We start from the raw sequence: 11,427 nt of genomic DNA on the forward strand, positions 1-11,427 counted from the left end.
TTAGAAAGGTACTTCAGAGATTTTAATGCCAACAAATGTGTTTTCCCAAGAGAAGGCAGGGAGACAACTGAATTTGGACAAAGTCTTAAAACACCTCCTGGGAAGCCGTGGGCATATATGACAGTGATTGGGGGTAGGATACTATTGAATTTAGCTCATCACTGTAGAGCATCTTAATGATTTCTTTTGCCCACCTTTTTGTTTCACTTCTAATGGTTTCATCTCTATCTACACCCTTTCAGAGCCCGATGGTATCCTGAAATCCTTGAGACACGTCAACTACAGAGTAATAAACAGGTGTTAAGCCAAAAGCACTTACTTAGACATGTTCTGGGCCTTCTCAATAAATTTCATCACCTGAAAGAAAAAAGATGCCAATTAAAAACAGGATCCATCTTCAATACAAAAATCACCGTTTCCAGGGCGGCCCACCTTATAAGCAACTATCAACTACTGAATCTCTAATCTCTGTTCTCAGTCTTAGGACACCAACTAATAAACTCCATGAACTAAGGAAACACAGTCACATCAGCAGCACTGACACACCCCAACACCCCAGAGTGTACTGCAGGGTCCTGAGAAGCTGAAGACGATCTCTCACTTTCAGGTCATATCTCTTAGTACTTTGGTATAAAATGTTTAACAGCCTGTCTCTTGGAGTGACATGAGGGTAAAAAATTCATGATTACAAAACACCACTCTTGTAGAAGTAGGAGAAAAACCTAAACAGTGACAATTATCTGTCACATGTAAAAAAGCCCCATTATCTTTCCATTCCATGCCTGCTACCCCTCCCACTCCCCAATCCTTCCCTCCATCCTCAAGGTGACACTATAAGCCAAGATCAAGAAAAGAACCTAGATTTTTGTTTTATTGGCCATCACCAATATTAAATGTGAAGTGTCTCACAATACTGATTATCCTGTCATAACTTACTTCTCTATCAAAATGTTTACTTATTTTCCATATGTATATCCAGGTTTATTGCTCTTCTTTCCCAATGTGAGCAAGCTAGGCATTCAAAAGTCAGAGGTTTTTGGGGATCCCTGTGTGGCTCAGCGGTCTGGCGCCTGCCTTTGGCCCAGGGCGTGATCCTGGAGTCCCAGGATGGAGTCCCACATCGGGCTCCCGGCATGGAGCCTGCTTCTCCCTCCTCCTGTATCTCTGCCCCCACCCACCCCCCTCTCTATCAAAAATAAATAAATCTTTAAAAAAAAATAAGTCTGTCATCTGTTTAATAAAAAAAAAAAAAAGTCATAGGTTTCTACACAGTCATGTCTATAAAAGTAAAAACAGACATACCTGATCAAATCTGGTAGCAAAGAGATTGAGTGAGGTCACTATACCGCCGTTTGGCCCAAGCCCGTACCTGGACACCAAGTTGAGGATTTAAATTACTTACAGATCAATTTAGGTGATGAAACTCACACTTAGGATATTATTCACACACATAGCACCGTAACCTTAGTGTTCCACAAATGGAAACTGGCAGCTAATCCTTGACTAGTATATACCACACAAACTTAACCTCACAAGGAATTTTCATTATCAACATCTTCCTCATTCCTTTATCATTCTGGGGATGCCTAGGCAAAATGAAGAGATTAAAGTGACCAAAATCTAACAGACAGATGCACTTGGCACTGACAGCTTAATGGTATTAGACGCTAAGGTCTTAAAATATCACTGAAGATATCACACTCCTTGCTCTGATCCTCACTGGTCAACCTGCTGATTATTATTGGTCTACCCAGCTACATCTACCTGCAAGGAAAGTACACATTTCATACAGCATGTACTAACACTCAATGCTCTTAAATAAACCTACTCATTTGAGTCTCCCAATCAGAGGAGGCAGTGGCCTCCAGGGCAATACTACTTTGTGGAAGCAAGGCATGGCACCAGCTACCCAGCCTCCCACTCTGGGTGCTTTCTAATTACAACAGCCCATAGTCTAGAAAGATGGTAAGAAAATTGAAACCACAAGGTGTAATAGTCTAATCACCTATAATACCTCTCCTCACTCATCTTTCTATCCTCTTAAGTAAATTGCTTTAAAGCAGTTAAATGCTTTTGCTAGTATATTTCACAAAGAAAATGCAGAATACTCTCAAAGCCACAAAATACAGACAGTAACTAGTTAGGGATGACTCAATGAAGTAGATGCAGAAAAGGATACTGTTTCATGACTTCTTTATACTTCACAGTGTCACGAATATCTGGGAGGGGGGGAGAAGAATTCAATGGAATTTAACACATAGAAACAAGGGAATCCCTGGGTGGCTCAGCGGTTTAGCGCCCGCCTTCGGCCCAGACGTGATCCGGAGATCCCGGGATTGAGTCCCACGTCGGGCTCCTTTCTCCTGCTTCTCCCTCTGCATGTGTCTCTGCCTGTCTCGCTCGCTCGCTCTCTCTCTCTCTGTGTCTATCATGAATAAATAAGTAAAAAGCTTAAAAAAATAATCTTACAAAAAAAAAAAAAAAACCCCACATGGACACAATATAGTTTGAGACACTCCACCTATAACATCCTTAGACAATGGGCCTCTCAAGTCATCTCTGCTTCCTCTGAGGAAAACAAAAATAAGTTTTTCTCTCCTGGTATCTCAGTTACTTTTCAAGTCGATTTTCTAAAGTTTTAAGCTAAGGTCACTGAACTGTGATACAGAAAAAAGCAAGATCGTTAAGAGAAGAACGGAAAGGCAGAAAGTGCCCTGCAAGTATCTTCCTACCAACAAGAAGCTGAAACCAGCCTTTCAGGCTTCTCTTGTCTGCATTCTCTTCTACTAATCCCCCCAGCTTCACATTGGTTTCCTTCCTTACTTGGTAACTGGCAAGCAATCCATGAAAAATGTTAGGCTACGGGCTCAGAAGTTATGGTAGAAACAGTCTGAGACGAGGAGAGAAGTTTTGTGTGTGTGTTTAAGATTTTATTTATTCATTAACGAGAGAGAAAGAGAGAGAGAGAGAGAGAGAGAGAGAGAAGCAGGTTTCATGCAGGGAGCCTGACGTGGTACTTGATCCTAGGTCTCCAGGATCAGGCCCTGGGCTAAAGGTGGCGCTAAACCACTGAGCCACCTGGGCTGCCCTGTGTTGTGTGTGTTTTTAAGTAATGTAGCCAAGTTGGTTTTTTTTTTTTTCTTCTCTAAGATTTTCTTTAAGATTTTATTCATTTATTCATGAGAGACACAGAGAGAGCAGCAGAGACATAGGCAGAGGGAGAAGCAGGCTCCCTAAGGGGAGCCAGATGTGGAACTCGGTCCCAGGACTCTGGGATCATGCCCTGAGCATGAAGGCAGACACTAAACCACTGAGCCACCCAGGAGCCCCAGGGGAAAAGTTTTATACAACTTAAGTACCTTAGCAGTGATCACACGCAAAGAAAAAGGGAGCTAAATCAAGAAAAAACGTTTATTTCTTACTAACTGCCTACTGGTAGCAAGGGGTAATGCAGACCTGATTTTTCAAAGGGAATTAATGCATCCAATAATATCTAACTGTCTAAACCTGTCTACCAGCCTACAGACTCTACCAACTATTTGAATTCCATCTTTTCTAAAATTTAGGTGTAACTGACATACAGTATCTTACTAGTTTCAGGTTTACATCATATTGATTCAATATTTTTATAAATTTGAAAATGATCTCCACAAGTCTAGTTACCATGCGTCATCATACAAAGTTATCATACTATTAATTCTATTCCCTAATCTGTAAGTTATATCCCTATGACTTATTGTGTACCTGGACGTTTGTACCTCCTAATCCCCTTCACCTATTTCACTCACTCCCAACTCCTCCCTGCTCTGGTAACCAACAGTTTGTTTCTTATATCTGTGAGTCTGTTTCTGCTTTGTTTTTTAGATTCCACATGTAAGTGAAATCATAAGGTATTTGTCTTTCTCTGTCTTGGCTAATTTCACTTAGCATAACATCCTCTAGGTCCATCCATGTAGTCCCAAATGGTAAGATTTCATTCTTTTTTATGGCTGAGTAATTTTACAAAAAACATATATTTATATACATATATGTATATTATTTACAAATATATATATATCTTCTTACCAGTCAGATATATATACACACACACATATATATCTTATCTAGTCATCTATCATCAGATAGAAGTCCATCCTTTAAGCAAGAAGATACTTTTTCCCCAACTTCCCAAAATGACCTCTGCTCCTGAACAAGATTTTCCTTTATTAGTATGATTAGGGTCCAAGTAGCTTAGCAGAATTAAGAGAGAAAAAATGAGAGGATTAGCACAGTGACAGCCTGAAAATCAGGAAGCTCCTAGATTCTTTTTTTTTTTTTTTCAAGATTTATTTATTCATGAGAGACAGAGAGGCAGAGACACAGGCAGATGGAGAAGCAGGCTCCATGCAGGGAGCCTGATATGGGACTCCATCCCGGGACTCCAGGATCATGCCCTGGGCCGAAGGCAGGCACTAAACCGCTGAGCCACCCGGGGATCCCAGGCTCCTAGATTCAATCAAGAATCATGACAATGCATCATATTCACCCTTAATTTCTGTCAGAGTCACAGATTTCTCTGGAAGTCTGATGATAACCGGAAACCTTTCCCCAAAACAATGCATATATGCATATCTATGTATATGCCTGTGTCTCTGCCTCTCTCTCTCTCACGAATAAAGAAAATCTTTTTTTTCTTCTTTTTAAAGATTTTATTTATGTATTCACGAGTGACACAGACACGACCCCGGGGGTTGCGTGCCTCCAGGGTCACGCCCTAGATTGAAGGCGGCGCTAAACCGCTGAGCCACCAGGGCTGTCCAAGAAATAAGATGTTTAAAAAATACAAATGAAGTAACAATAGCCTGCCACCCTCGGATCAGAACGAGCGGAGACACGAGAGTGAGAGGTAAGGAAACTAATATACTTAGGGAAAGGAGTCAACAAAGAAAATGGTTTAGAAGTCTTAGGAAATTCAAGGAAAATGAAAGATAGTTTAGAGAAAACGAAAAATGAAAGCATTAGAGATTTGCCCGGCTGGAGGCTTTTGGTTTTCTGAAGAACTTCAGAGTTCTGTTCCAGTTTACTCACCAATATTGGCAGGAAAGGGTACTTCATGTACAGCCGGGTCCAGATTAACCACATAAGGTGGAGAGCCTCGGCTATGCAGATGTCCAGTAAGCCTCTGCAGAGACGCGAGAAGAGCGGTGGAGTGAGGCCGAGGGAATGATAAGGGGCCGAGATTCCTTTATGGATCACAGCTGAAGACTTCTGCACTACGTGTCCCTCCCTCTACCTGAAACGCTCGTCCCCAGGATCCGCCTCCAGCATTCGACTCTCAGGTGAAATGCTTTCTTTTCTTGATCATCCCGCCAACAGGGCCTCCCCTACTGTCGGTCGATCACTTAATCACTTGATTCGTGTGAGGTTTCTCCCCATCACTCCCATTAAAACATCAGCTCCGATAAAGCGGGAACCTTGTCAAATTCGATCGCGGTCTCTCCAGCGCTCGAGACGGAAGAGCCGCGCAAGAAGCCACACCGTAGTAATCCCCACCCAGGGCCTGGGCGCCAGCACCGCACTAACTGCCGGCGACGTGGGAGCCCCCGCCTTCCAGGGGGCGGCAGTGTCAGCGGCAAGACGATTCCAGAACAACGTGGCAAGCTGTAGCAAATACGAACTGAGGGTGCGGAGAAGAGAGCCCTAACCGAACCAGGCTAGAGCCCGAAAAGGCTCGGGGCCGGACTGCTGGCGAGGTCCTGAAAGCCCCACGCGGATCCCCTTCAACTCGCGAGCGCGTCCTCCAGGTCCCCCTGGCCTTCCGCCCACCACTGACAACCTCTCGAGCGCACCTCCTACTCCCGCGCCCTGTACGTCACCTGTACAAAGGTGGTCTTCCCAGATCCCGCCATTCCTAACACCAACAGACACACTGGGGGCCGAGGACCCCCCGAAGCCCGCTCCTCAGCGGCCTCCGCGGGCGCCGCCATCTTCCTCGCGCTCCGCCCGCTCCACCATAGAGACGCCGCGCACCTAGAGAGGCTTCCGTGCCGCCGCGGGCCGCGCAAGGGACGCTAGAGCCTCCGCCGCGCGGCCGGGGAAGGCCGAGGGGCGGGCCGCTCGCCAGAGCATCCTCGCCTCCGGGCCAACCAGGGGCAGGGGCGGGGAAATGGAGGGCAGGGGAGGAAGGGGAGGACCCGGGGGACAGGCGCTCACCGCCGCAACGGAACGAAGGGTCTGGGAGAGACGACGCTCTGGTCCCCAGGAGGGCAAGACGAGATGCGGTCCCCAAGGCAGGGCGCCCCCAGGTCGCAAATGAGGAGAGTGCGCTTCTCCTTCCGCCCCCAAGGAGCGGGGGACGGAGCCGCCGGGGAACTGGCTGCTGGGTCTTATTCGGCAGCCGACGAGGTTCAGGAGCTCAGGGCTGGACAGGCTGGGACTGGGGCGGAGTGCGACCCCGGGGCTTGCTGGGCGGCGCCGACCCCCGTGGAGCACAGAACCGAGCAACTGCGGAAACGTTCCGCAAGGGGGCGCCGCGTCCGCGCGTCGGGGGCCCCTGACTCGAGCGCTCCTTCCTTGGCGGTCCCCCTCGGTGAGCCTCACCGTCGCCTTGGAGACGGACGCTCGGATTCCGGGAGCAAGTAGGTACTGAAAGGGGCGCTTTTCCCTCCACGGAAGTGTCCCCGGATACCGGGAAGGGGCTGGAAAAGCCAGGAAATGTATTGCTGCTCTCGCCCACCTCAGCGGGTCCCGTCGCCCTTTGTGGCTACTGCAGTGTTCAGTGAATCTTAAAATCGAGGTTTCACACCCACGCGCTGCCACTGCTGGCGTCGTTTAAATTCTCTGAACTTGTTTTCTCCTCTCTAAACCGGAGGGAATGCCTTACGGGGGTTGTAGTGAATGCGTGCTTGTAAATTGTAAGCCACATTCATTCATCTCTACCCTGGTGCCTCGCAGAGTGCAGAACCATAATAGGTACTCAAAAAATATTTTCTCATGTGAATTAAAGTATACTTGTGCATTTTGTGTTTACTAAACTTTCATTAAGAATTGATGGGGAGGGGCAGCCCGGGTGGCTCAGCGGTGTGGCGTCGGCCTTTGGCTCCAGGCACGATCCCCGAGTCCCGGGATGGAGTCTCAGGTCAGGCTCCCTGCGTGGAGCCTGCTTCTCTCTCTGCCTGTGTGTGTGTGTGTGTGTCTAATGAATAAATAAATAAAATCTTAAGAAAAAAAAAGAATTGATGGGGGAATGTCTTACTTGTTCTTCCTTCAGGTTTGCTAAGGACTCTAGGAGTTCCTCTCCACCGTATCTTAGTTTAATAAATGATTTTTTCAAGCCAGAGAAGCTAAGCAAGTCAGAGATGAGGTTTAAAGAAAAGGCAGTGGTGGAAATGACAAAGCTGAACAACCAAATAAAACAAGCTCAAAGCCAGCAAGAGTCACTAATGGAGGAAACCAAGCAGCTATATGCTGAGAAGTTACTTGTCCAGACTGAAAACAAATTCTTCCTGGAATATCTAACCAACAAAACTGAAGAGTATAGAATGCAGCCTGAAAAGCTGTGGAACAGCTATTTACAAAAAAGTCAGGAGATTGAACAAAGGAGACGAGACTATGCCTCCAAATATGCGAAACAAACTTCAGTGTTTAAAAGGGAGCTTTTGCAGAAGGAAAAGATCCAATGCAACTTAAAGCAGCAGTTGCAGACACTGAGGAAAATTTCACTGTTAAAGGAGAAACAGGAGAGAGAAATCCAGATATTACAGGACGAGAAAAAGAAAACCCCAGCTGAGACAGATGCCAAGAAACAGGAAATCCAGGTCCAGTTACTCCAGGAAAAAGCATTTCTAGAGAAACAACTGAGTGAGCCAGACATGGGGCAGTTGGGAAAGAGGAAAAGAAAGGAGCTTGACGGGAAGACCCAGGCCTTGGAGTTGGAAGCAAAGCAGTATACTTTTGAGTTCTACCGTGGCATCAGGAGAGAGAACCGGGAGTTACGGAAGAAGTTACTGCAGCAAACTCAGCAGTGCCAGGAGTTGCAAGCTACTAAAAGCCAGTTAGAAAATCAGAAGCAGCAGCTGCAGCTGGAACAGTGGTATGTGGAGGGCTTAATCCGGGCGAGGCAACGATTGCAAAGAAGGCGTAATTGGTGCCCAGGACAGGATGCTCCAAGGACCACATTAACACCTCTGAGTACCAAACCAAAGATTAATCCAAACCAATTCCTAAAATAACACTGCGTAAATAAAGACTGGAGCAAGTATTCTTATAAACCGATGGCTGCATAAACTTAGTTAGGAAGGCTTTAGGATCTCAGATTGCTATGGCAAAGTATCCATCATGATGTGTTAGTGTGAAATATTAGGTGCATTTTTCCAGCAGTACTGCTGGATATTTGTGCCACCAGCTTCCTTTAATTAGATTTTTCCTTAATTAGATCTTGTTAATAAATGGGATGTTCCTCAAATCTCTAGATAACACCATTTCCCAAACACCAGTACATTAAACTAGCTCAAGAGACCACCTGGAGGTAGTGAAAGAAAGACAGTGGTGTGATTTATTTCTTGTGGCCAAGTTAGATTTCTAAGAGTAGCATTTCAGATTGACTTTATATAATACCTTCCTCTCTGTAAACAAACTGCTTATCCTCATGCCTCCTGGCCAGCTCCACACAGAAAAGGGAAAGTGATCAAAAAAAAAAACAAACAACAAAAAAAAAAGGCAAAGTGCTTTTAAGGTCTTTTTCAAGTTTGCACCACTGACCAGGCAGCTGCTTCTATAGTTTTGTCAAGAGTGGAAAAGTAATTTAAGCAATATGTTCATTAAGAGCTAGGCAAAAAAAAAAAAAACACTGGGCAGAATGACCTTTTGTCTAAAGCTCAGCCCCTACAATTTTAGCTTTGAGTAAATTAAGGGAAGAGCAGATATTAGGTCAACTCTTAACTTTTGAAAAACCTTTTCTGTCAAGAAATACATCTAGCATTAATGAGGTAACTGAATGCCTCTACTTATTTCAGGAAAATATGTGAAAAACGTTTTAAAATATTGGGACAACTGTAAAGAGTCTTGTGCCGTCTATTTCCCTAACAACATTCTGAATTCTAAGACAACGAGTAAGATTACTTAAATATAAGTACTTCAGGTTTAGGTCACTTCTACATTTTCTTACTATGTGTGTACCTGATAGTACATTTTGAAATGCCTTTTATAATTAAAAGTGCCTTATATTTATGTCTATTGAGAAGAACAAGCTTTGTGCAGTGGCAGTATCAATCATAGCCAAAGAAGTTTATTGCTAATTTAGAAGAACTGGAAATAATATTTTTAATTAGTAAGACTTTTATGGTAGTTTTTAAAAAGTTTTTTGCACTGAGGACATATAGACGGTTAGACTAGTTATTTATTTGCATGCTGAATCCTAGTACAGAAATATAATCCCACATTTTAACATTGCTCCTCTATGGGAAAATAAAGTCAACTTTATGTTTTCCAGAAATTGTCAGTGATTAAAAACTTCAAAATAATTTTCCTGAGTTTTCAGTTTCATGCCTAGGTAAAAATGAATTCCTTTAAAATTGTGGAGTAAAACGTTTTTTCTCCCTCAATGCCTTCACCGTCTACCTTTAACAATGTTTTTAATGTGTAGCTTATTAGAAATAAAAACCTTAGATTATACTGTATCCGTTGACTTTTCCCCAGTAACGGATTTCCTGTTTCATCACTTTTCTCTTACTACTGCTTCTGTATATCTCATTCATACTAGTATGGATATAATAAAACCAATTTCAATACAGAAAGTAGAATTTTAGATAGTATGCAGGTAACTTAACCTTCAGTTCTTGAGCCGAAAATACAGAAAGACTGAATCTGAAAACTATGGTAACCAACACAAATTTGAAGCCTTATTCTCTGTAGATGCAAAAATGTGCCAAAAAGCGTAGGAAAATACATACCAAGGCTCGATAAGGAGTTAGAAAGCAAGAGGGATTTAGAATCTTAGTATTCTGCTGTTAATTTCCCTCCTGCCTTTGCTGTCCCAGTTACCTAAGTGGGGAGTGGATAATTTCCATCTCATACGTTTCTTTTTCATTCCTATTATCCCAGATCATGTATCTGGTGTATTGCTGCTTTACGTCTGTCCCTTTCCAAGTGAGGCTTTGAGAGCCTGAAGACTATTTAGAGAGTGAATCATCTGATAAAGATAATTTGAAATGCATACCTGCAAGTGAGCAGTAGGCTGGCCAACTAATACTTCAATCTACTTTGAATCTGCTTTGCAATGAAGAAAACTAAACACAGTGATGTTACAGAAAGTGCATTTAGGTGGAAAAGGACCTCCGAGGTGAAATGTAGGTTAAGACCTAAATGATACAATGAAGCCTACCTTGCAAAGCCCAAGGAAGAAGCCATTCCAGGCAATGGGAACAGTGTATGCAAAGGTCCTAAGATGGGAATGAGCTTACTAGGTTCCAGGAACAAAAAGGTCAATATGGCTAAAGGGTAGCTGGGGAATGGTCAGAGAACAAAGGAGTAGGGGAAGAAGAGGCTAAATGGGTTGGCAGGAGGAGGAGAAGGCCTTGTGGGACAAGGAGGGAGTGACTTGGATTCTAAGTGGAATGGGAAACCAGCAGGCTTTGAGCTGGTGAACGAGCTCTGATTTACAAGTTTAAAAACTCACTAAGGCTGTTATGTGGAGTGTATCCAAACCAGTAAAAATCAGAAGGAAACAATTAGGAAACTTATAGTCTAGGCAAGAGGTGATGATGGTTTGGAGTAGGGCGGCTGAAATAGACGTAAATAGAAAGAAGAGCAGACTGAAGGGTGAAGGGAAAATGAAAGGTTAAGACAAGTAACATTTCTAAGGTGTTCCCTATTAAAGGAGGTGAGCAGAACAGTTTGTGGGCACTGATTTTTTAAAAGAAGTATTTCAGACACAAAATACAGAAGATCAGAACAAACTCACTATCCACCTTAAGAAATAAGAACTTAAAAATTCACTTGTAGTCCTTCTGAGTCCCAGAAGCACTGTCCTAAATTTGGTGTTTATCATTCCTGTGCATGTTTTCATGCCACGTATACATATACATATGATATTAAACTATAAATGTATACTACATACACATATTTACATATATAGCATATAAATATATTTTTATATATCCATAAACCATATAGAGCATTGTCTTTAAGCCTTTTATAAATGGCCTACTTCATGTATTCTGTAACTTGCTTTTCCCAGGAATTATTTTTGAGATGTATTCATGAAACAAGGAGCCTTAATTTTATCGCTGTATAGTATTTCAGTATATAACTGTATCCCGATTTATCCCTTCTCCTGATGGAAGTTTTAAAGTAGGTTAACAAAGAGACCCAAGAAGGTATAGTTCCTCAAATAACAGATCTTTTTTCTCTTCAGATAGATGTTCCTGGTTGGTGATTAGTTCTTCATGG

The 11,427-nt window shown here is 43.4% G+C and overlaps 3 protein-coding genes across 12 annotated transcripts in view; 2 read left to right on the top strand and 1 right to left on the bottom strand.

Annotated features, from left to right (window-relative positions):
* The window catches only part of LOC144324506 (STAGA complex 65 subunit gamma), a 29,826-nt gene extending 28,605 nt beyond the window's left edge, over positions 1-1,221 (top strand). For all 3 annotated transcript variants that reach the window (XR_013389983.1, XR_013389982.1, XM_077915928.1), the window contains one exon: positions 243-1,221. The gene's annotated coding sequence lies outside the window, so the exon portion shown is untranslated. The remainder of the gene's footprint in view (positions 1-242) is intronic.
* Positions 1-6,326, bottom strand: part of LOC144324513 (GPN-loop GTPase 1) — a 25,176-nt gene extending 18,850 nt beyond the window's left edge. For 3 of the 5 annotated variants that reach the window (XR_013389992.1, XR_013389991.1, XM_077915952.1), the window contains exons 1-5: positions 5,856-6,003; positions 5,068-5,161; positions 2,180-2,219; positions 1,303-1,369; positions 320-357 (exon numbers count right to left, since the gene is read on the bottom strand). Coding sequence is in view for 1 of the 5 variants with exons in the window: in XM_077915952.1 (XP_077772078.1) it covers positions 320-357; positions 1,303-1,369; positions 2,180-2,219; positions 5,068-5,161; positions 5,856-5,966 (350 nt within the window). In the remaining 4 variants the exon portion in view is untranslated. Of the gene's footprint in view, positions 1-319; positions 358-1,302; positions 1,370-2,179; positions 2,220-5,067; positions 5,162-5,272; positions 5,364-5,453; positions 5,832-5,855; positions 6,004-6,192 lie in introns of those variants that run through there. The other 2 variants (XR_013389993.1, XR_013389994.1) reach the window with 2 other exon arrangements.
* Positions 6,156-9,656, top strand: LOC144324503 (coiled-coil domain-containing protein 121-like). 4 transcript variants are annotated; one of them, XM_077915913.1, is made up of 2 exons: positions 6,156-6,617; positions 7,250-9,656. In XM_077915913.1, exons 1-2 carry the CDS (start codon positions 6,256-6,258, stop codon positions 8,208-8,210), a joined length of 1,323 nt encoding a protein of 440 aa, XP_077772039.1. In that variant the 5' UTR covers positions 6,156-6,255; the 3' UTR covers positions 8,211-9,656. The 4 variants fall into 4 exon arrangements, with proteins under 4 accessions (XP_077772039.1, XP_077772042.1, XP_077772040.1 ...); XM_077915916.1 differs by having other exon boundaries at positions 6,331-6,621; XM_077915914.1 differs by lacking the exon at positions 6,156-6,617 and adding an exon at positions 6,628-6,951.
* Positions 9,657-11,427: the final 1,771 nt, after the last annotated feature.

This window comes from Canis aureus, chromosome 12 (genome assembly GCF_053574225.1).
Source record: "Canis aureus isolate CA01 chromosome 12, VMU_Caureus_v.1.0, whole genome shotgun sequence".
Classification (NCBI taxonomy): domain Eukaryota; kingdom Metazoa; phylum Chordata; class Mammalia; order Carnivora; family Canidae; genus Canis; species Canis aureus.